Here is a 22,994-nt window from a genome sequence, read left to right as displayed (position 1 = left end):
ATCACTTGATCAAGGTGACCCCCACCCATTTTATCCATTGGGAAGTTATTATCATTCCCTTTATAATGAACAGGTGTCTTCGGCGCCCACAGGAGAGTCTGTGATTGATGCTGCTCGTTCCCATTGGTTTCAGAGTCCAATAGGCGCAGGGCGGTGAACAGAGGCTATGTCGCCAGCTTGCTCAGTCTGCACCAGGATTGGCACTGCCACGACACAGCCAACAGCTACGTCCTGATCCGCCGGGCGCTCCTGCTCTGCCTCAAGCACGTTGCCACCCTCCAGTCAGGCAGGGAGGCCTTCCTGGCAGCCCAGGGCATGGAGATCCTCTTCAGCACCACACAGGTAACTCCATTGGGATCACCTCTGCCTCGGCTGACATCTGGGTGACTCCCGAAGGGCGTCATTTAGGCAACACCCCGAACAGTGCTGGGCAAACCTCCCTCCGGTTCTCGCCGCCTGCTCTGGGCAGATGTTCTGGATTCAAATCCTCGTGCATTCATTCGCTCATGCATCTGTTCATGTATTCAGCACGTATTTATTGGGTCCACCCTATGGTGCAATGGTTCCGAGTGTGGACTTTAAAGCTGGAGAACCTGGGTTCAAATTCCAGCCAGTGTATCTGTAGCTGTGAAGTTTGAAGCCACCCAAATCCTCTGGGCCTCAAGTTTCCTCCTCCTCCTCCTCTTCCTCATCCTCCTCCTCCTTTTAAAAATAGAAGTAATACAATCTGGTTGTTTTGTGGCCTGAGTGAGTTAATGTGGAAACGTCCCTGTGCTTAGCAAAGAGCTTGCGGGGACATTGCTGCTCTCTGAGGTTGAGGAGAAGCACTGGAATAATTAGTGCTGCGGAAGCTACTGTGGACTATGACAGGCAGGACCCCTTGTGGGGCGAATGTTCTAGCAGGGCCGTCAGTCACAAAGGAAGCACAGAATTTCACGAGGAAGGTAATTTCGTATTGCTCAGTGAAATCAATCAAGTGAGGTCAAAGGTCTGCGGTGACCATCATAGGTGGAGGGAGAAGGTCTTCTATTAGGCAGGTCAAGGCGTCTTCTTGGAGCAGGTGACAATGAGGCTGAGCTCTGAAGTACTGAAGGAGCTGAGGGAAAGCTTCCCAGGCTGAAGGAGTCGCTCTTGGAAGGTCTCTTCCTTACCTGCACCCCAGTGGGGGTATGTGTTTAGGGTTTCCTGGATTTCAACCCCCTCCACCCCAATTTCTTAATTTCCCTTGATGAGGGCTAATTTAAACCCCACTGTGTGAGTGGTAACCGGTCCCCAGATGATGTGACCATCTCCCCAGTATCCACCATCGGCTCACCCACCTCTTCCTGGAGTCAGGGTGGCCCATGTTTCACAGGCATTCTGTTCCCTGCTGTGTGTCCTCATGTGAGCCTGTGTCCTCTCTCCATCAGTCCTTGCTTTTGCCCGGCACCTCCAGTTTGACCCTACCTGAGTACACCCGAGTCAATGACGCTGTCGACGAGACTGTTGTTTCCAACCATGGTGTCGGTACACTTTTCCCATTTTATTTATTTATTTTCCTTGATTGATTTGAGAGAGAGAGGAAGGGAGATGGAGAGAAAGATAGAAACATCAATGAGAGAGAACATGGATTGGCCGCCTCCTGCATGCCCCCCACTGGGGATTGGGCCAACAACCTGGGCATGAACCCTGACCGGGAATCGAACCGGCGACCTCTTGGTGCAGGGTCGACGCTTAAGCACTGAGCCACACCAGCTGGACAGACTTTTCCCAGCTTAAAATACAGCTTTCCCTGACCTTCCTCCAAGCAATAACATAATACCGTGCTGCAAACCGATATCTAATTTTCTGTCTGCTATCACCTCCGGGTTTTTCTCCATCATCGCAGCTTTCAGAGCATCTCAGTCATGAAATAGCTACATTTGACATTCGGTGCCTCTGGACGAGGAAGTGCTTTGAATTTCCCCAGCCTCACCCTCCTCTGTCAGCCTGCGTCCCCTACGTCTCCAGTCTCCCCCGGTCCGAGCGAAGCGCTCCCTGCCTTGCTGACGCCTCATGGCCCCACTCTGGCTCCTATGCCCTCTGTGTGATTGGCTCTTTCTCTGTCTGGTGATAAAACACCATTAAAAGGGCAATGAAGGACGATGGTGATCCCAGAGGTACATGTCTATGATAAGAGGGTGGGAAAAATGCCAAGGGAAGGGCAGGCATGGAAAGGCTGTGAGCTTAGAAGCAGGATCTTGAAAGCAGTTCCTCAGCCGGTCAGTGAAGACCGCAACTGCCTGACTAAACAAAGTGACACGTGCTCAGCCTGGGATAACTGCGTGGGATGGAAGCAGGCTGTGTGGGAGGCAGAAGCCGCACTTTGTGGCTGGGTTTCCCTGGCTGCAGGACAGCCCAGCCCCTGGCGTTGAGCACCGGTCACTGCAGCTGTGCTGAAGTTCGAGCTGCCCATCCGTCAGGGAAGGCTGTGGGTCACAGGCTGGCCAGCTGGGGACCTGGCTTTAGTCATGTCCTGCAAATTCTGCTGGGCTGATGCTGCAGCAACTGAAGATGAAGATGATGATGGTGGTGGTGGTGATGGTGGTAGCGGTGATGATGATGATGGTGATGGTGGTGGTGGTGGTGGTGATGGTGGTGGTGGTGGTGGTGATGATGGTGGTGCTGATGGTGGTGGTGGTGGTGGTGGTGGTGATGATGGTGGTGGTGGTGGTGGTGATGGTGGTGGTGGTGATGGTGGTGGTGGTGGTGGTGGTGGTGGTGGTGATGATGGTGGTGCTGATGGTGGTGGTGGTGGTGGTGGTGATGGTGGTGGTGGTGATGATGGTGGTGGTGGTGGTGGTGGTGGTGATGGTGGTGGTGCTGATGATGGTGGTGGTGGTGGTGATGGTGGTGGTGGTGATGATGGTGGTGGTGGTGGTGGTGGTGGTGGTGGTGGTGATGGTGGTGGTGGTGGTGATGGTGGTGGTGGTGGTGATGGTGGTGGTGGTGATGATGGTGGTGCTGATGATGGTGGTGGTGGTGGTGGTGATGGTGGTGGTGATGATGGTGGTGGTGGTGGTGGTGGTGGTGGTGATGGTGGTGGTGGTGATGATGGTGGTGGTGGTGGTGGTGGTGATGGTGGTGGTGGTGATGATGATGATGGTGGTGATGGTGGTGGTGGTGGTGGTGGTAATGGTGGTAATGGTGGTGGTAGTGGTGGTGTTGATGATGGTAATGGTGGTGGTGGTGGTGGTGATGGTGATGGTGGTGGTAATGGTGGTGTTGATGATGGTAATGGTGGTGGTGGTGATGGTGATGGTGGTAGCAGTGATGGTGGTGGTGTTGATGGTGTTGATGGTGCTGATGATGGTGGTGGTGGTGGTGGTGGTGATGATGGTGGTGGTGGTGGCGCAATGGTAATGGTGGTGGTGACAATGACAATAAAGGAAGAGGAGGAGTAAGAGATTTGTACTGAGTGCTTACTGTGGCCTATGACTGCCTTAACAGTTTACCCAGACTCTCTGATTTCAACGTTTTCAAGGACTTGAACTCAGCGGTCTTACTCGAGGTCCATGCTCTGCCCACGGCACCATCGTCTCTCTCAGTCCAGTGTTCATCAGAGCCACCTGAGGCTGCGAGGGCCCAGCCTCGGCTTCTGATTCCACGGGGCTGGGTGGGGATCACACCTTGGAAAACATCATCCTGACCTGTTTTCTACTGGTGTTTATGATATAACTGCAAACCTGCTGGGCATGAGAGAGACTGAGAAAGAACTATTTCTGAGTCCTTCTCACTAAGTCCTTTGTTTATCGTATTGTTCTTTGCTTTCCCACTAAGACCACTGAGTGGCTCTCTCTCTCTCAAGGATCCCATCTCTTTGTTTCCTGTGTCACATTATTTACTAATTTAATTCATTGATTTGAGAGAGAGTGGAAGAGAGAAAGACCAAAAGAAAAAAACATGGATTTATTGTTCCACCTATTTATGCATTCATTGGTTGCTTCTTGTACGCACCCTGACGGGGGATCAAACCCCAGCTTGATGTATCAGGTTGACAATCTAACCAACTAAGTGACCTGGCCAGCGCCTCCTGGGTCACCTTCTTGTACAGATCCTCTAAGGATCCCTTAAACACTGAGAAGATTAGATAACCCACCGTGCAGTGAGGGCGCCGTTTAATGTAATCGGACCTTGGAGCTTCGCAGGAGGAGGGAGAAAGATAACAATTTGAATGAAAGGTTAAAAAAGGACCCCTACAAGGATGCCCTGAAACAGTGGGAGGTAGCTATTAATTTGGAGAAAGGGATAATTGCAGACTGACTCTATACTTCAAAGATGGGAGCTCAGCCCATTACCTGTAATCAGCCACCGACCTCCCTCCTCGTCCTCCTCTGCATTCAGTACCGTCTCCTTCCAAATACTCAGACGTTTCACTAAGCCCTTGGAATCATCTGCCAACGCCCGGCGGTAAAATAGCCTCCACTAATTAATTTTCTGCGGAGGCTGCTTCCCGCCGGTCGGTCAGGACACCTGATTGGTACCATCTGAGCACATGGAAGGGGAAACAGCCTTCTTGATGATGTCAGGACCTTTCCGTTTTCAAAGTTGGCTTCCTTCTTATTATATTTTGGAGTCATCCGTGGAGATTGAATGTGTGGCTGGGTTTTTAGTAAATGTTTTTTTTCTCTGATGTGGGGCTGACTGTAATGTAGGGCTGAAGGTAGCAGGGCGTGACCTCTTCTAGCTCGTGGCTCTGCTCTGTGGTGAGTTTTCAGCACCCCCCAATGTCTGCTACTATGACTCCTTGGCCTCAGAGTTTTCCAGGGACCCCTTAGGAAGATCAGCTTGGAGGCTCACACTGGTCAAGTCCGTAGATAAAACATTAACTGAGAGACTGAAGAAAATGGCTCCCTGCCTTTTTGTGTGTTTGTTTGTTTGGCCAAAGAGATACCCAGCCTCCTCCCAACCCTCTCTCAATTTATTAACCCTATTCTCACATTTTTCAGCGTCTGAAAAGAAGGGTCTTGTCGTGTCCCGTCAATGTCCAAATGTTACGTCTGCAAAACCCAATTTTTCTTTGTCGTGTGCGGGTCCCAGGTGCGTGAGATGTGCTCCGTCTTTGCTTCCGGTGTCACGTTTTGTCCTTTGTCTTTTTCTCGTCGGGGAGCAGCTGATAGGGGCAAGTAAGGCTTCCGTCGGGTCAGCTACACATGCTCCCATTTAGGCCATCAGTCACAGTGACAGTGGGTGGCTGAAGATGGCATGTCCTCCCCTCCCCCCGGCCGTCCCGGACAACGCGTCCGCGTAGGTGCAGCTTCCCTGGGGAGACTTTTCAGTCTATATTCAGGCTAAATCCATGGCAGTGTCCTGTGAGCCATGAAAAAGAAAAAATTCGGCCCTGGCCAGTTTGGCTCAGCGGTTAGAGCATCAGCCTGCGGTCCGGAGAGACCCGGGTTCAGTTCCCGCTAAGGGCACGTACCTCGGTTGCAGTTTGTCCCTGGCCCTGGTTGGTCGTGCGGGTGGCAGCCGTTCGATGTGTCCCTTCACATCGATGTTTCTCTCTCTCTCTCCTTCCTCTCTCTCCCTCCCACTCTGTCTGTACAAAAAATGGAAAAATATCCTCGGGTGAGGATAAAAAAACAAACAAACAAAAACAAAAAAGAAAAAATTCGGCTTCTACACGAATCCCAAGCCGATGCTGTGTGAGACAAAACTTTGCGGTAGAGTTCAGCCTGGACATTCTGCATTAAGGGTGTTGACTCCCCAGGTAGCCGGCGTGTAATTCGTGACCAGAAACACTGTCACAGCGAAGGGACTCGACACGAGATGCAGTGTCTGATGCAATCTTCCCTTTGCCCAGAACTCCCTGGATGACGAAAGCTTGGAACCCGTCGTGGCCACTGCGCTTCAGGTCCTGCGGCAGTGCTACCCAAAGAGTCCCCTTCCTCTGGTCACGGCCAGCAGCGCCTACGCCTTCCCGGGCCCCGGGCACATCCCTTCTGAACCCCGACATGTTCTCGCTGAAGGTAAAGTAAGTGGGCACCTGTGAGCTTTAGGAAGCATCCCTGTTGGCAGCATTTCAGAGGACCGTGGATGAAAATGAAATCGATGCTCCTGCAGGCCAACCATCATTATCCAATAAGCCGATTAGAAATGTGTGCGGAAAAGCCACATTTTCGAGTACCGGGTGAACCGATACTAAGCTCAGTGATTTTGCCTGTCATTATCGACTATTGCCGCTTCGCCTGTTGCTATTGAATGACTGTACAGAGATCTCAGCTAATTAAAAAAAAAAATCTAGCCCTGGCCGGTTTGGCTCAGCGGTTAGAGCGTCGGCCTGCGGTCCGGAGAGACCCGGGTTCGGTTCCCGCTAAGGGCATGTACTTCGGTTGCAGTTTGTCCCCGGCCCTGGTTGGTCGTGCGGGTGGCAGCCACTCGATGTGTCCCTTTCATGTCGATGTTTCTCTCTCTCTCTCTCTCTGTTCCTCTTTCTCCCTCCCACTCTACCTGAACAAAAAATGGAAAAATGTCCTCGGGTGAGGGAAAAAAAAAAAAAATCTATTCACAACCCCTTGATGGAGTCCCTGCACGGTACTGACTGGTTGTGGAATGAATTTGCCCTAAGGAGAAACTTGAAATACGACTTTTGCTGTTTAAACCCTTACGCTCAGTCGTAGTAGAATGTTTGGAAGCATGAGGGTGTCATCTACGAGATGGTTGTAAAAGGATTCTCGTGATTTCCAGTCCTGTCCTCCTTCCACGGAATCGCTTTTCGCAGAGGTGTCTTGCCATGGTGGCGCTGAGTGGGGGACTTTATTTCAAACAAGTCCCTTCAGATCAAGATGAGGGGGTTGATCCAAGGGCACGCACATTCTGCATGTGACCTCTGCCCTTTGGCAATGTTCGCTGCAGAAGTTCTGAGCTGGGCGGGGAGGCCAGAAGGGTGTGGGTTGGTCATTTTATTCTGCACTTGTCTGCGTTCAGCGTGGACTTGAGGATGCTCTCATGGGCCCGTGTGTGCTGGGGTTCATGGGCCTTCAGTTAGCACTGGGATGGGTCGGGGCATTGAACGCTTCGTCCTGAGAGGCAGAAGGACTAGTCCAAGTCCAAGACAAAAGGGAAGCCTCACCCATTTCCCCTCTTTTTCCCCACCCAGAGGATGTTGAAGACGATGAGGATGAAGAAGAGGACAAAGACTCTGACGCGGAAGATGCGAAAGAGGAAGTAGGTACACCGGCCCGTGCCTCTGACCATCTCCGCCTTTACACTGGACACGGAAAATATCACTCTGCATTTAGCTAAGATCAGTGACATTTTAAGAACGTTTTTTTTTGTGTGTGTATTTCCATCCCAGGGCCTGGCAGACAGTTATACTCAATAATGACAGCTATTGTTCTGTTTTCAAAAATTTTATTTATTGGTTGATTTTAAGGGGGGAGAGAGAAAGACAGACGGACCGAGAGAAGGAGACACCGATTTGTTGTTTCATGTACTGATGTATTCATTGGTTGGTTCTTGTCTATGCCCTGACCGGGAATCAAACCCATAACCTTGGCGTGTTGGAACAATGCTCTAACCAACTGAGCTACCCGGCCAGGGCGACAGCTGGTGCTCTTGATTCCCAGGTGGATTCATCTTGGTAGGCCCAGCGTAATATCTCATAAAGTCAGACACCGTATGAAGACGCTAATACTTGACCACAGTGAGCCTTAGATGAACACGTGATGCGTAGGGTGGGTGAGTTTATTTATTTATTTTTATCCTCACCCGAGGACATTTTTCCATTTTTTGTTCAGATAGAGCGGGAGGGAGAGAGAGAGAGAGAAACATCGATGTGAAGGGACACATCGAGTGGCTGCCACCCGCACGACCAACCAGGGCCGGGGACAAACTGCAACCGAGATACATGCCCTTAGCGGGAACCGAACCCGGGTCTCTCTGTACCGCAGGCTGACGCTCCAACCGCTGAGCCAAACCGGCCAGGGCTGGGTGGGTGAGTTTAATGTGTGGATGCCATTCAGACAAAGAGGTCATGGAGGAATGTCTTCCGGTAGATCTCGGCAGCCTCTGTGAGCCACCCTTCTTACTCTTTGTCACTCCTGTGCTTTGGCTTACCAGGGTGTCTCTGCGGCATGTGTTGCCTCCAGTCGCATGGTGCACGCCCTCCGGCCCCAGGGCAGCGGTGCCCTTGGGTGTCTATCCCGTAATGACCTGCGCCAGAGAACAAAGGTCAGCAGACTTTCCGCAGAAGGTCAGAGAGTCATTATTCAGGCTTTGTGGACCCGGTGGTCTCTGTCATAACCCCTGACCTTTGCCATTAGAGCATGAAAGCTGCCCCAGGCCATGCACAGAGCACGGGGCATGGCTATGTTCCAGGAAACCAACTTACCCAGACAGGCAGGGGCCAGGGTGCACGGACTGTGTTTCTAGAAAAGGGTTTCTAAACCTCGGCACTGTTGGCATTTTGACTGGGTAACCCTCTGTTGTGGGGGCTTTTGTAAGAGGTTGAGCGGCATCCCTGGCCTCGACCCACCAGAGGCTGGTAGCACCCACGCCTTTGCCCCAGTCACGAACCAGAACTGTCTCCAGGAAGTGCCTGGGGTGGGGGGCCCAGTCACCCCTGACTGAGAACCACGGCTCTGGAATAACGGTAGCTTTATCTATGAGTTATAATTCTGTCTTCACTTGCGTTGGTAGACATGACCTTGGACAAGTCCCTTCAAGTTCAAGCTATAGTTCCTTAATTTTTTCATCTATAAAATAAGACTGAGAAGTAAGTGCTACCTTTTATGACATTCCTGGATATTAAACCTGGATTTAAAAATTATCTGTCTATCTGTCTATCTATCTATCTATCTATCTATCTATCTATCTATCTATTATCTATCTATCTATCATCTGTCTATTATCCTTCCTTCCTTCCTTCCTTCCTTCCTTCCTTCCTTCCTTCCTTCCTTCCTTCCTTCCTTCCTTCTATACACACATGCATCTATCCATCCCCCTCTCTCCCTCCCTTTCTTTTTTTGTAACTATTTGCCTACCGACATGTCTATCTAGACAGATGGAGACTTTCTGAGTTCTCTATCATGATGATCTCTCACCTTGCTGATGACAGTAGCAGACATACAGGGACTCCCCCTTAGCCGGGTCTCCAGGTTAAGACTGCTGTTGACACTCTGGTGGTCTCAGGGTTTTGTTGATAAATAGAATCATTTCTGAAGCCATCAGGGGAAAATTGGTTCTCGGCTGTAGCTTGGCAGCGCAGGACTTGGAGTCCTTGCTGAATTATTTGAATAATACTGTGTGGTACAGTCATTCATCAATGCCACTTTCTTCCACTCTTAATGCTCTTTGATAACTGAACATCTAATACGGAGTGTCAGTCACCTCTTGTATCTGATGAGGAAGGACAAGCCGTTGCCAGTGCTTGGCTGCACATGGCGCGGGGAGGGGGTGGTTCCGATAGTCTCCCTCGTCCCCGCTCTTCAGATGATGTTGGGGTGGCACCAGACAAATGGGCGAGGGCCCGGAAACCACGCATTAAAGCCACCCAGCCACGGAGAAGCTGAGGAGTCCATTGCGTGAGCACGCGTTGTGGGGAAACAGGAGGATCGCGGTCAGGGCTGGATTCTGGGGTATGGCAAGAGCAAGGGAACCCCCACCCCAACAAACCCGTTTGTCCTCGGTGGACCCAGTGGCATTTGCTGCAAGAAATGGGGACGAGAAGCCAGGAGGATTTGTTTCTGGTCACAGAACCGACCCGGGACTTGAACCAGTGGCCTTTTCATTTGAAAGGTGTAGTTAATTGTTGCGACCCGTATCTTAGGAGGAGTGATGAAAAGGAGCCTTTTATTTGTCAGGGGTCTGCAGAGGGGACAGCTGGGTGCTCTCCTGCATTGAAAACTGTCAGTGTTACCATAAGAAAAGAGAAGGTTAACAGATGCAGACCAGGTGGTGTTGGCCATGTGAACAGCACCATTAGATTTGGACCAACTCGGAAGAGGAGGAGCATACCAGAGTGAATTAAACTCTCCCTTCCTTCCCTCCCTTCTCATTTTTGATGTCTTCCAGGTACCTTCATGGATGTAACCCATGAGGGAGGCAGCATATCATGTTCTTAGGGACACTAATGTCATACGAAAGCAGATAAGACGCACTACGTATCTTCAAAGAGTTCACAGTCTAGTGCACTTGGGGGTTGTTGGTACCAGAGTTCAAATCACCACCTTCAGAAGGGTGGTGAGCTCAAGTCTGAGGCTTGGCAGAGTCAGTGTCCGAGGGCCCGGTGAGAGGAGGAAGGGTCAGAAGGCACTCTCTGAGCGAGGGGGATTCCAGAATCCTAGGTGGTGAAGGACTGTCTGGGTGGGGGGCTGAGTGGACACAGAGGCAGATCCACCTCTAAAGAAACATAAATGGTGTTGATAAGAAATACAGAAAGGCCCTGGCCAGTTTGGCTCAGTGGTTAGAGCGTTGGCCCGCGGTCTGGAGAGACCCGGGTTCGGTTCCTGCTAAGGGCATGTACCTCGGTTGCAGTTTGTCCCCGGCCCCGGTTGGGTCGTGTGGGTGGCAGCCACTCGATGTGTCCCTTTCATGTCGATGTTTCTTTCTCTCTTCCTCTCTCTCCCTCCCGCTCTATCTAAACAAAGAATGGAGAAATGTCCTCCAGTGAGGATAAAAAAAATAAAAAATAAAGAAGTATGAACCCTCTGGAATGTCTGGAGATTCAGAGACCAAGATTCAAAGCTTTGAGGACCAGAGAGGGTCTGTTACAACTATTTCACTGTGCTGCAGCCACAGAGCAAACGTAAACGAACGGGTGTGGCTGTGTTCCAATAAAACTTTATTTACAAAGACAGGCAGTGGGCTGTAGTTTGCCAACCTCTGCTGTACAGCTCAGTGGGTCACCTCGCCACCTGCAGAATGACTGAGGCAGAAGCTCACGGGCTACGCAGCACCCCTCGCTCCAGACACACCAACCTTATTCCCAAAGCTTTTCAGATTGTTTCGATTGGTACCAGCCTGGGGCGTACCTGACGCTGCCCAGAGAGGGTGGAGGCCAGGAGGGACCCAGGGATAAAGCTGGGACCTCCAATACCAGGCGAAAGGGTTTGGGCCGGGTGTGCACTGTGCCTGAAAATATCATTAAGCCAACCTCATGGCATCTATTTTTCTTTTAATTTGAAGTTTGGAGGAAAATTGCAGAAGATGGATGGAATATTGCATTTTCTCCCCCCCCCCCCCCGGATCAGGAATATAAACAATTGTTTTCCACATTTATTTGATTTAGGGAAGAATAATCCAGTCTTCAGGACAAATATACTCCTGAAACAGAGGGTGGAGTTTTCTCCTCTCATCCGTTAGGGAAACTAGACCTAAGAGAGAGGTGGAAATATGAGGAACCTGGATGGTTTGATTCCTGGTGTCCTTTCTCTAACCTTCGGAAAACATAGCAGTGTTTGGAAAAGAGTCTCCATGAAACGATTAGACAACGATGATCTAGAAGGAGAAAGTGAAGCCTGGGATTATTCCACCATACGAAGAAAATATTGGTGGCGACGTGGTAAACGTTTGCAGGTGCCAAGGGATAAAGGCGTAGATGGAGGTTACAACTCATCTCGGACGCTGTAAAGGTCAGCGTGGTACTTGCTTCTCAGGCCTGGGCGGGTGGCTCAGTTGGTTAGAGCATCGTCCCGATGCGCCAAGGTTGTGGGTTCCATCCCCGGCCAGGGAGCATACAAGAATCCACCAATGAACGCATCAATGAGTGGAACAACAAATCGATGTTTCTCTCTCTCTCAAGTCAATCAATCACAAAATAATTTTTAAACACCTGCTTCTCCAATCTTCCTCTTACGGTCTGCCCTTCAGCCGTCTTCTTTCTGTAAGTGGATTTACCCCGTGCCTCCTCCTGGCCACTCCTTTCTCCAAGTCTTCGCATAGCCGGAGATGATTGTCATTTCGGTCTACCTAAAGAGTCACCTCCTCGCCAAAGCTTTCTCGTGTCCCCCAATCTGAGCAGCTTCTCATACCCCAGTCGCAGTCAGAGCGCCCCTGTCATGATTTCTGTGGCGCTTATCACTGTTTGAAATGACCTTTATTTACTGACTGCCTCCCTTCACTCGCTAAGGGGCAAATCCCATGGGATCATGGACCATTCTCTGTCGTCACCCAATCTTCAGTTCCTACGAGACCAGCTGCTCATAGCAGGTGCTCATCAAACATTGATAAAATGAGCGAAGGACCCACATGTCAAAGGTAGATAGATACCTGAATAGGTACAATCATTATGGTTATGTGGACGATGGTGGTGATGAGATTAAAAAACTCCTTTTATAATGTGCTTTATGTGTTTCCATTGTTCATTTCAGATAAATTGCTATTTATTTATGATGAGGGCTGATAAATACTGACACCAGTCTCTCTTTTTTTAAAGTTTTGTGTCCTTATTTATTTATTTTATTGATTTTAGAGAGAGAGGAAAGGAGAGAGAGATAGAAACATTGATGAGAGAGAACATTGACTGGCTGCCTCCTGCACGCCCCCCACTGGGGATCGGGCCCACAGCCTGGGCATGTGTCCTGACCGGGAATCAAACTGGTGACCTCTTGGTGCATGGATTGATGCTCAACCACTGAGCTACACCTGCCAGGCGGACATCAATCTCTTTTTAAAAATAATAATAATAAAAATACAACCTGACCTGTTACACCGTCCTTTGCACAGGCTGACACTGAATTTGGCAAGGAAACCGTAGCCTGGGGTTGCAGAGGGTCCTGTATGAAGCTCGGCTCGGTGCCCCTCAGGGTGGCTTTCTTGGCTAGGACACGTGTTTTGAATGTTCCGTTGCAGGATGATGACTTGGAAACGGATGTGAACAAGCTGATTTCCAAACCCGGACTTGACCGACCCGCAGAGGAGCTGGCCCAGTACGAGGCCATGTGTCTCGAGCTGTCTTGCAGCTTTGAGGTAGGACATACGCCGTGGTCCTCGGGATTCTCTCCTCTGCAGAGCCCTGGGCTAGACAGAGGTCTCCACATGGAAAGATTTACTCAGTTCCAGCCACCTGCTTCTGGGATCTTCCTGAGAGAGAAGCAGAAGGAGAAGCAAAGATGTCAGAAAGGTGGCCGAGCGAGGGTGCTGGCGGGGGTCCTACCGTCTGACCCCTGACACCTCGGATGGGAGGAGGCTGAAGGTACACATGGCTGCCTTTTTGTCATTGAGCGAGCAAGATGCCCTTCCACCAGGTGCTGAAAAAGCGTAGGGACATTCTTGGTGATTTAACTGTCCCCTTGTCAAAGTGGCAACGCTATTACCAGACGTCTGCCTGAATGAGGGTGGCCAGCTGGTTCCAAGGTGGCTTTTGTCAGGAGAAGCACATTGAGAACCTCACACCTGGTGATGTTCATCCAGGGGCGAAGACCTCAGCCACTGCTGTTGCTAACCCCAGCATTTCAGGCCTGCCCCAACTATTTGTTTATTATTGATTGAACCCATTGGGGTGATGTTGGTTCACAAGATCATACAGGTGTCAACTGTACAACTCAGCAAAGCATCACCTGCACACCTCACCGTGTGACCATCTCCACCTGTCTTTTGATCTTGGCTATTTGCCGATGACTCTTAACAAATCATGAATTCGGCCATATCTAATGGTACAAGCGAAGCCACATGTCGAAGGGAATGAGTGTCATTGAGTTCACTCCCAAAAGCAGAAAGGGATCAGCAGGGAAAGATGTCAGGGAGGAAACTGCAGTTCGGTGTAAAGAATGCTCCCCCCCACCCTTGTTGATTTTAGAGAGAGAGGAAGGGAGAGCGAGAGAGACAGAAACATTGATGAGAGAGAACATCGACTGTCCACCTCCTGCACGCCCCCCACTGGGGATCCGCCCCCCACTGGGTGTGTGCCCTGACCGGGAATCGAACTGGTGACCTCTTGGTGCACGGGTCAACGTTCAACCACTGAGCCACACTAGCCGGGCAAGAATGCTTTTTGTAAGCAGTCAGAATGATCCTGAAATAAAGGCATCGCCTTGGGGTACTGTGAAGACCCTATACGTTAGGTTCTTCAACCAGACTAACTTATTGGGGGTGTCACAGAAGACATCTGTGTACTTTATAGGATTATGCTAGACCCCCAAAAGACCCTTACAAGTGTGAGTTTCTACGATTCTGCCATTGTTTGGACTCTTGAAGCTTACTTAGTCTTTCTGTGGCTGGCCGTGGAGAACGCCCCTCAGTTTCCAGGATTCAGGCCTAGCTCTGTGCGCAGAGATTGAGGGTGGGGTGGGGTTGGGGGTGCACTCTGTGCTGGGAAGGGAACACTGACGTGTTCTTTCTGCTTCCAACCTGAAGGACCTGGAGCCCAGACCTGGAGAGGATCCGACCTCTGCAGAGACCGAGTATGCCAACCACCAGCACATTCCGACCGCCGCCTCCCCGGAGCGGCATCGCTTAAATGAGGACCAAGGCTCCCGGGGGCCAGAAAGAGAAGACACAGTCCAGACGCCCCTTCTGAGCATGGTGAAGAGGGGCAGGTCGTCCGTGCCTCTAGCCTCCCAAAAAAGACCTGGAACGAACCCGGACCAAAATGCCCAGTCCAACGGGCTTGGGATGGATTCTTCTGGGAATCGAGTCCTTGACATTGAGGCTTTTCTCAAAGACGCTGCTTGGGACATCGATACGATTTCTTGCCCAAGGACAAGCGCCTCCCTTTCCTGCTCCACGAGGTCTCAAGACACTGTTGAAGTGATCGAGAAGCTTCTGCAGATGCACCCCCAGCACATCCCCTTCCATGACCCCTATATTTATAGGGCCAAGGTCAGAAGAACCAAATCCGTGGCCGACTTCAAGATAATGGCATTTCCTGACCTCTGGGGGCATTGCCCGTCAACCTCTCCAGAGCCCATGCTGGAGCGCAAGCGTGGGATCCAAAGGTGGCGGCTTCTTCTCTTCTTCAATGTTGTTACAGTAGGAGCCGCCTGCGTGGTTGTCCTGCTCTGGGTAGAACAGGGAGCGTGCGTCAGGAGCGGGTTCAACGCCCCTGGGAAATTTTTGCCGTAACACGCGAGCTTGCCTGTCAGCTGGTGCGTTTCAGAACCAGCGGAGGTGGCGCGGGGCATTGCGTCCTGAGAAAGACTCCCTTGAATGATTCTCATGCACCCCCTCGCCCCATACCCACCACAGGCCACTACAGCAGGAGCAGATAGGCCGGTTCCTGCCCATACGGCAGCACTCCGTAGGATGCTCACAGAGCACAAGTGGGGGTTATTTGGGAACCTCCTTTCTTGTTCATCGCGAATTGGCATCTGGTCTTTTGTTACTTAGAGGAGGTGTAGTCCCCCCGCAGTCCCCACGGTGTAGAACCCGGCTTGGTGTGGAGAAGAGTTTTCTGGGCCACTAAGGGCTTTATGAAAAGCAAAACGCCTTCTCCAGGGAAGAAACTCTGAGTGAGAGATGAGTTTCAGAACTCAGGACCGGGTGTTTTGCCTTCGGTTCAGCAAAGGGAGGGGAAAATAAAATAGCTAACACCAGGGGGAACATGATTTTCCTTGAAAAAATAAAGCACAGAGGACGCATGCACAAAGTCAATGGAGCGAGGGGTGCACAGTGGAAAGTTTCATTCACGTAGTTTTCGTTTCGTTAGCAAATTGGTGGTGGAGCCCACGAGCTGGTCTCGCTTGGGCTTCTGGTCGACGCCTCTGGTCTCAGCCCTGAGTGTCATTTGTCGTGTTCAGGTTCCTGAGAGACACACCACGGGGGCCGGCCCGGAAACAGCTTCCTCCAGAGAGAACATCTCCCCCTTGCATCTGGGCCTCATGTGTGCCTCCCCCGCCCAGAGACCTGGGCTGGAAATGCTAATTTTTTTTTATCCTCACCCAAGGACATTTTTGCATTTATCTTTAGATAGAGCGGGAGGGGGAGAGGGAGGAAGAGAGAGAGAGAGAAACATCGATGTGAGAGAGAGACATTGGTTGCCACGCACATGACCCCAACTGGGCTGGGGCCAAACTGCAACCGACGAGGTGCGTGCCCGTAGTGGGAACCGAACCCGGGACTCTCTGGTTCGTGGGCTGACGCTCTAACTGCTGAGCCAAACTGGCCAGGGCTGGACTGGAAATTCTAAAAGAACATCAGAAGAATCCCTCAGGCTTCTTTTCTCCATCTTAAATCTCTGGGTTTTGGTGTTTCTCAGACAGAAGCTTGACCTTGGAGCAGACAGAATCTGAGGAATGTTCATGAAACAGGAGTCCAGAGGCTTGTTGGAGCCTCCCAGGCCTTAGGGTGCTGACAGCCAATAACCCCAATATCTCAAACTATCTCAGTGACGAGGACCCTCTTATTCACACAACCAGTGACCTTTTTCTTTGTTTTGTTTTTTTTAAATGTTTTTCTTTATTGATTTTAGAGAGAGAGGAAGGGAGAGGGGGAGAGAGATAGAAACATCGATGAGAGAGAACATCGATTGGCCGCCTCCTGCATGCCCCCCACTGGGGATCAGGCCCACAACCTGGGCATGTGCCCTGCCCAGGAATCGAACCGGCGACCTCTTGGTGCAGGGTCAATGCTCAACCACTGAGCCACACCAGCCGGGCCAACCAGAGACCTTAAGAGTCCCTTAGCCCAAATACTCCGGGCAGAACTCTCCTTCAAGTCAGAATCCTCTCGCTAAAATCTAGCATGGCCGCTTCCTCCGTTCCCGCCACTCAGTGTGGCTATTTATTGACCAAGGAGAGAAGGAAGGAGGAGGAATGGTTTTTATGCTATTTCAGCTCAAGGTCGGGGCATCATTCACCTTCTCTTCCCTGTCTCTCTGGTGACTTCGAGGCCCCGCCCAGACAGCCGTAGGACGCGTCGGGCAAGGCGTGAAGGTCCACCTTCACAATGTTTCTGATGTTCGTTTTCAGGATCAAGATATTTGAGGATATCCGGAGGTTCCTTCAGCCCAGGGAAGTCATCAATAAAGTCGTCTTCAGTTTAGACGAGCCTTGGTAGGTGGTCTGGGACATCAGTGGGAGGGAGGTGGGTGCGGCGGGGAGAATTCCGTCAGGCCACGAGAATGCGTGTTCCGTGGCGGGGACCCATTCCTGCTCCTGCAGTCAGCCTGGTGCGCATTTGGGTCAGAATCCATACGAGACAGCTTCTCTCTTAGAAGCGTCACCCCGGACTCACGAGCAGCAATGACATGCATTAGTATCTTCTCTCTTCCATCACAGGCAAGACACTGCTTCCGACTGCTTGTGTTTCTCCTCCAAGTTTGAGTCGGGAAATCTTCGCAAAGCCATCCAAGTGCGCGAGTAAGTACGGGGTGCTGCAGCGGGGCCGCTCGGGGCAGCTCCGGGGAGCAGGTGCGCCCACCTCTTCCCTGCTCTCTGCAGGGACCTCACATCGATGGGCAGCTTTGCATCAGCCATGGTGGCTGTGCGTACCCCGTGGTGCAAACTGGAGCACGCTACGGTGACGGCCGAACGTCACTTGTGAAACACGGACCAGCATGTCACTAGGGGTCTCACTAGCTGATGTCATAGCAAGGTGGAGACTAGAGGGGATGGGTTATGAATACACCTGCGTTCCAAATAACGGGTCTATATTTGGGTGTGAGAGCACTTGGCTGGGATGTTTGTATTTTCACTGATGTCAGGGTTGGCTCTGTGGACATGGAAGGGGACCCCTGTCCCCTTCCTGTAGCTTCTCATGTCTCATGCTTCCCTGTGTATTGAGGTGGCAAAACCATGGGCTCCCCATGAAGGGGAGAGCCTTCCTTCCTTCAAGAGACCTCTCAGGGGCACGCCTCCCTGCCAGGACCTTCCAATGAGCTCTTATTCATAGAGAAGGATCTCAGCCCTGGCTGGTTTGGCTCAGTGGTTAGAATGTTGGCCCATGGACCAATGAGTTGCGGGTTCGATTCCGGTCAAGGGCACGTACCTCGGTTGCGGTTCGTCCCCGACCCTGGTTGGGTGGTTCAGGAGGCAACCAGTTGATGTGGCTCTAGCACATCGATGTTTCTCTCTGTCTCTGTCTCTCCCCTCCCTCCCACTCTATCTGATAATAAGTAGAAAAATACCCTCAGATGAGGGATAATAAAAAGAAGGATTTTGCAGGCAAGGTTATCGAGAGCTACACAAACTAAAAGGAAGGAAATAAAATAAAGACTTCTAGTGGCAGAGAGATCGCTGTTCTTGCTATAATTCTTTCTACGATAACAGTGTAGGCAACCTGTGTCATTTACCAAAAGGCAAGAAATATCATCCACCTTCCATGGGTGAACTATTGAAAGCAACAGTCCAGAACAGGTAAGAGTGTGGTGTGCTCAGATTTGGGGCTCAGACTTTCAGGACAACCTCATCCCTTTCCAACCATGAGACTTTGAGGGAGTCAGCTAACTCATCCGTGGCTTCATTTCCTCTCCCACGGGAGGCCACTAGGAGCAACCACGGCATAGACAGAGGAGAGTTAGCTCAAGTAAGGCTCTCAGAGTCGTGACCATCACCCGGTGGGCACTGAATCAACACTAGCTCTTAGCCAGCTCAGAAGTTGGTATCGCTCAGATTGTCTTGTATCCACCTGAGGAGTCAATTGTGAAGTCTTTATTTTTTTGGAGTGGTGATTTTTTAAATTTATTTTTTACATGAGTTATTTCAAGGAAGCTCAGCATATAAAAGCACCACAAATGGAGAGCTAGTTTGGCTGAGAAGGGGAAGACCCTCACGTTGAGAATTCTCAGCGTTTCTCTCTTCCGTGTTCGCCAGCTCAGCTTCTACTACTTCTTAGGGGTCCTGCCTTTGTTAGTCCTTCCCTCCATATATCCTGTTCCAAGGACCCAGGAGAGAAGACCTACTGAGGAATGTCCTGGTGGGACAACGATCCGTCCTGGATGTGGCCGAGCTGCTGGCCTTGCTCAGGTCTCTCTCTCCATGTACCTGCCTTTGGCCAGAGTGTAGAATCCAAAATGAATCAGTTGCAGTCAGGATAATGGTCAAATGACAGAAGACAAATCTATTGGCAGGCAAGGAATTTTTATGATGTCCCCTTTTTTAAAAAAAGAATTTTTTTCTTTATTGATGTGAGAAAGTTTGAGAGAGGAAGAGAGAGACAGAAACATCGATGAGCGAGAACATTGATCGGCCACCTGCTGCATGCCCCCCACTGGGGACTTGGCCCACCACCTGGGCATGTGCCCTGACCGGGAATCGAACCGGCGACCTCTTGGTGCATGGGTCGATGCTCAACCACTGAGCCACACTGGCCAGGCTTATGATCCTTTTTTGGATACAGGCTTGTGGGCATAGCAGACCATTTAGGGGGCATAGGCTCTCCAGAATGGTCCCTGTGAGTGCTGCTCAGAGTCATACTTTTCCTTGTATGATGACCCCAGTTGTTAAAGTGAGGAGTGGGAACCCATCAGTTAGCTCTACTCTGCTCTTATGAGTCTTATCCAATGCTCTTTCCTTCTGCAAACCTCATGATAGAATGGCCGTGGCCAGGGGTCCAGGGTAGGACAGGATGGATGGATCAGAGCGAAAACCTTACCCTTTCTAGAAGAGCAACTCAAGGGACATGCCTTGGGGATGTCACAGTCATATTTTTGAAAATGAAATGCCCTGATAATAGTTAAGTCACATCTGCCAATTCTGTTGCTAAAACTCAAAAAGAAAAAAAAAATTAATGACCCTTGGAGACACAGTGACTGGGAGGGGACACAGAAGAACCCCTTGGGGTCCTATATCTCGATCTGGGTCATTGCGAAATGGGCGTAGACAGATGACTTCATTTAAATTGATTGCGTTGTATACTTAAGATGTGTGCACTGTATTTGGTGCATGTAAGTTGTATCACGTGAAAAGGGGAAAAGGACTAAACAGTGGCTGCATGGCTAGGCTACCTCATGTCTGTAGCTTTGCCTGGGTTTCACGCACACTATTTAATTCATCTTTGCAAAGAGCACCGCATGTTGAGATGCTGTTTTCATTGTGCCTATGAGGAGACGGGGGCTCAAAGGGAATGGATAGCTTTAAATAGTAACAGTACACCTACCCAGATGTGATTGGATTTTCTCTGGGTAGCAGCACACTTGCATTTTTCTAGGCAGATAGAGAATCAATTGCAATTTCGTAAGACTATGTGCTACAGTGGTGTCACTGGCTCTTCTGATACCAAGAACCTGCTCCCCTCCAGCCCTGAGTGTCCACCGCCTGGTCCAATATTGTGGATCTAGGTAACAGTGTTACCCACCAGCCATCCGAGACCCCGGCTCTTAGACCTGTCATTGAGAACATGAGATATGTCAACTGCCATGCTGGTTGTCACCTTAAAGACGGTTAACTCTCCCATCTCCCTTCTGCCTTTGCAGGTTTGAGTACGACTTGTTGGTCAACACAGACGTGAACAGCACCCAGTACCAGCAGTGGTTCAACTTCAAGGTGAGCCGCATGAGGGCGGCCGTCCCCTACCGCTTCAACATCATCAACTTCGAGAAGCCCAACAGCCAGTTTAACTATGGTACGAGCTCTCGGGGAGCAGCGGCTTTCTGGGTGACACCAGGGATGATGTCCCTGTGAGAGTGTTTGGAGTATTACCGGAAGCCCTGCTGGGCTTCCAAAGGACTTGAAGGGGGGCTGACACGTTTTGGTTGTCAGGTGTGGCAAAACAGTGGCCAAGGCGTAGAAATTGCTACCGTGGAAGGGGAAGCTGGAAGTCCCCTCTGCCACAGCATGTTAATAGCGCCCGTGACACTGCTCCTGAGTCTGCTGCCGTGCCCTGAACTTTCTGAGGCTGGTGAGCTCTCTCATCTATTTCTTCTGTCTCCCAAATTCCACAGTAGCAAATGCACAGACCTGTTTGTCACAGACAGACCAACAGTACAATCAAACACTGATTCACACTCAAAGAAAACTCTGGAGCACGTTTGCCTGGCCAGTGTGGCTCGGTGCATTGAGCGGTGTCCCAGGGACTGAGAGGTCCCGGTTTGATTCCCGGTCAGGGCACATGCCCAGGTCGCAGGCTCGATTCCCAGTAGGGGGCGTGCAGGAGGCAGCCAATCGATGCTTCTATCTCTCTCTCCCTTTCTCTCTCTCTAAAAAAACAAACAAAAAACAAACAGCCCTGGCCAGTTTGGCTCAGCAGTTAGAGCGTCAGCCTGCAGACCAATGAGTTGCGGGTTTGATTCTGGTCAAGGGCATGAACCTCAATTGCAGTTCATCCCTGGTCCCAGGTCGTGCAGGAGGCAGCCAGTCAATGTGACTCTGTCACATCGACGTTCCTCTCTGTCTCTATCTCTCCCTCCCTCCCACTCTATCTGATAATAAGTAGAAAAATATCCTCAGACGAGGAATAAAAATAAATAAATAAGTAAACATAAAAAAAAATATTTTAAAGAAAGAAAATTTAAATTCTCCTGAATACCTGTGTCAGTTTTAGCAGAGACATGCTAGGGACTGTTGACTAGTAGCCCAGCCGTATTTTGAACGTTTGTAGGAACGGGAAACCCTGAGTGTAACTGCTGGCTCACACACGACTCTATTGAGTGGCTTTGCCTGAGGAATGATACTCCCGTATCTCCCGGTCCGAGCACAGGATAGTGACTCTATTTCATACCGACCCAAATTCGACTGTCGTTGGTGTGGAAACAGGACACGTGAACCTGGACTGTCGCATTCACTGTGCGTGGTTATTCTCACAAGTCGTCGCAAACTTGGTGGATTAAAACAAGACAGATGTGCTCTCCTGCGGTTCTAGAGTTTCACTGGACACCAGTCAAGGTGCCGGAAAGGCCATGCTCTCTCTCTGGACACTCTGGTGGCCTTTCTGCTTCCTTTTCTGGCTCTTAGAGCTTCGTTCCTGGCATTTCTTGGGTCACGGCCAACAGCGTAGCCTCTTCAAATTTCTCTGCTTCAGCCACATTACTTCTCAGTCGCTGAACCTTGTTAAGCCTCCCTCTTAGGAAGACATCGGTGATCGCCCTGAGCAGGTAGCTCAGTTGGTTAGAATGTCATCCTGACCCGCCGAGGTTGTGGGTGCCATCCCCGGTCAGGGCACATGCCAGAAACAACCAATGAATACATGAATAAGCGGAACAACAAATCCGCGTTTCTCTCTCTCTGTCTCTCTCTTTTTCTATCTCAAATCAAAGACATTTATGATATGATGGCCCTGGCCGGTTTGGCTCAGCAGTTAGAGCATCGGCCTGTGGACTGGAGAGTCCCGGGTTCGGTTCCCACTAAGGGCACGCGCCTTGGTTGTAGTCTGTCCCCGACCCCTGTTGGGGTCGTGTGGGTGGCAGCCAGTCGATGTGTCTCTCTCATGTCGATGCTTCTCTCTCTCTCTTCCCACCTCTCTCCCTCCCGCTCTCTCTGAGGAATAAATGCAAAAATGTCCTTGGGTGAGGATTAAAAAAAAAAAAAGACATTTGTGATTGCATTTAGGGCCCACGAGGATAATCTCCCCATCTCAAGAGCCTTTCATCATGTCTGCAAAGGCTCCCTCGCCGTGTGAGGTGACAGTCACAGGTCCAGCGTGAAGACCTGGGTGTGGTGGAGAGACACTGCAGCCATCTCCGACTCCCTCCCCTCCCCCCAGCAGCTTCACCCTCCTCTGTTTGGTGCAGGGATGCAGCCCACTATGTATTCCGTGAAGGAGGCGCTCCTTGGCAGACCCACGTGGATACGGACAGGCTATGAGATCTGCTACTACAAGTGAGTGACAGTATCGTTTGCCTCTTTCCTCTGCTCTTTCACTCTGTCTCCATTTCCTGCTTTGCCACGTTGCTCCTCCAACCCTCAGCAGTCGGTGCTTGTCTGCTACACTCGGCACGGCCCTGCAGCAGATGACCTGCCCTTCAGACGCAGCGCCTGATGAATGGAGCCCACGGTAGACTGAGATGTAGTGTTTTTATTTAATTTTTTTTTCTTTGTTCATTTTAGAGAGAGAGGAAGGGGGAGAGAGAGAGAGATGGAAACATCGATGAGAGACATTGATCGGCCGCCTCCTGCATGCCCCCCACTCAATATCGGGCCCACAACCTGGGCATGTGCCCTGAC

General features: G+C 50.8%; 1 protein-coding gene across 1 annotated transcript in view; it reads left to right on the top strand.

The window, feature by feature from the left end:
* Positions 1 to 22,994, top strand: part of AGBL1 (ATP/GTP binding protein like 1) — a 474,694-nt gene that overhangs the window by 65,964 nt on the left and 385,736 nt on the right. Inside the window, exons 6-14 of the mRNA XM_036278149.1 lie at positions 134 to 342; positions 5,822 to 5,987; positions 7,118 to 7,185; positions 12,811 to 12,927; positions 14,314 to 14,894; positions 16,866 to 16,949; positions 17,175 to 17,255; positions 20,309 to 20,457; positions 22,562 to 22,649. Of these exons, the coding sequence (XP_036134042.1) occupies positions 134 to 342; positions 5,822 to 5,987; positions 7,118 to 7,185; positions 12,811 to 12,927; positions 14,314 to 14,894; positions 16,866 to 16,949; positions 17,175 to 17,255; positions 20,309 to 20,457; positions 22,562 to 22,649 (1,543 nt within the window). The remainder of the gene's footprint in view (positions 1 to 133; positions 343 to 5,821; positions 5,988 to 7,117; positions 7,186 to 12,810; positions 12,928 to 14,313; positions 14,895 to 16,865; positions 16,950 to 17,174; positions 17,256 to 20,308; positions 20,458 to 22,561; positions 22,650 to 22,994) is intronic.

Source organism: Molossus molossus, unplaced genomic scaffold (assembly GCF_014108415.1).
Source record: "Molossus molossus isolate mMolMol1 unplaced genomic scaffold, mMolMol1.p scaffold_m16_p_24, whole genome shotgun sequence".
Lineage (NCBI taxonomy): Eukaryota > Metazoa > Chordata > Mammalia > Chiroptera > Molossidae > Molossus > Molossus molossus.
Note: the sequence above shows the minus strand (reverse complement) of the source record. Positions and strands in the feature narration are given on the sequence as shown.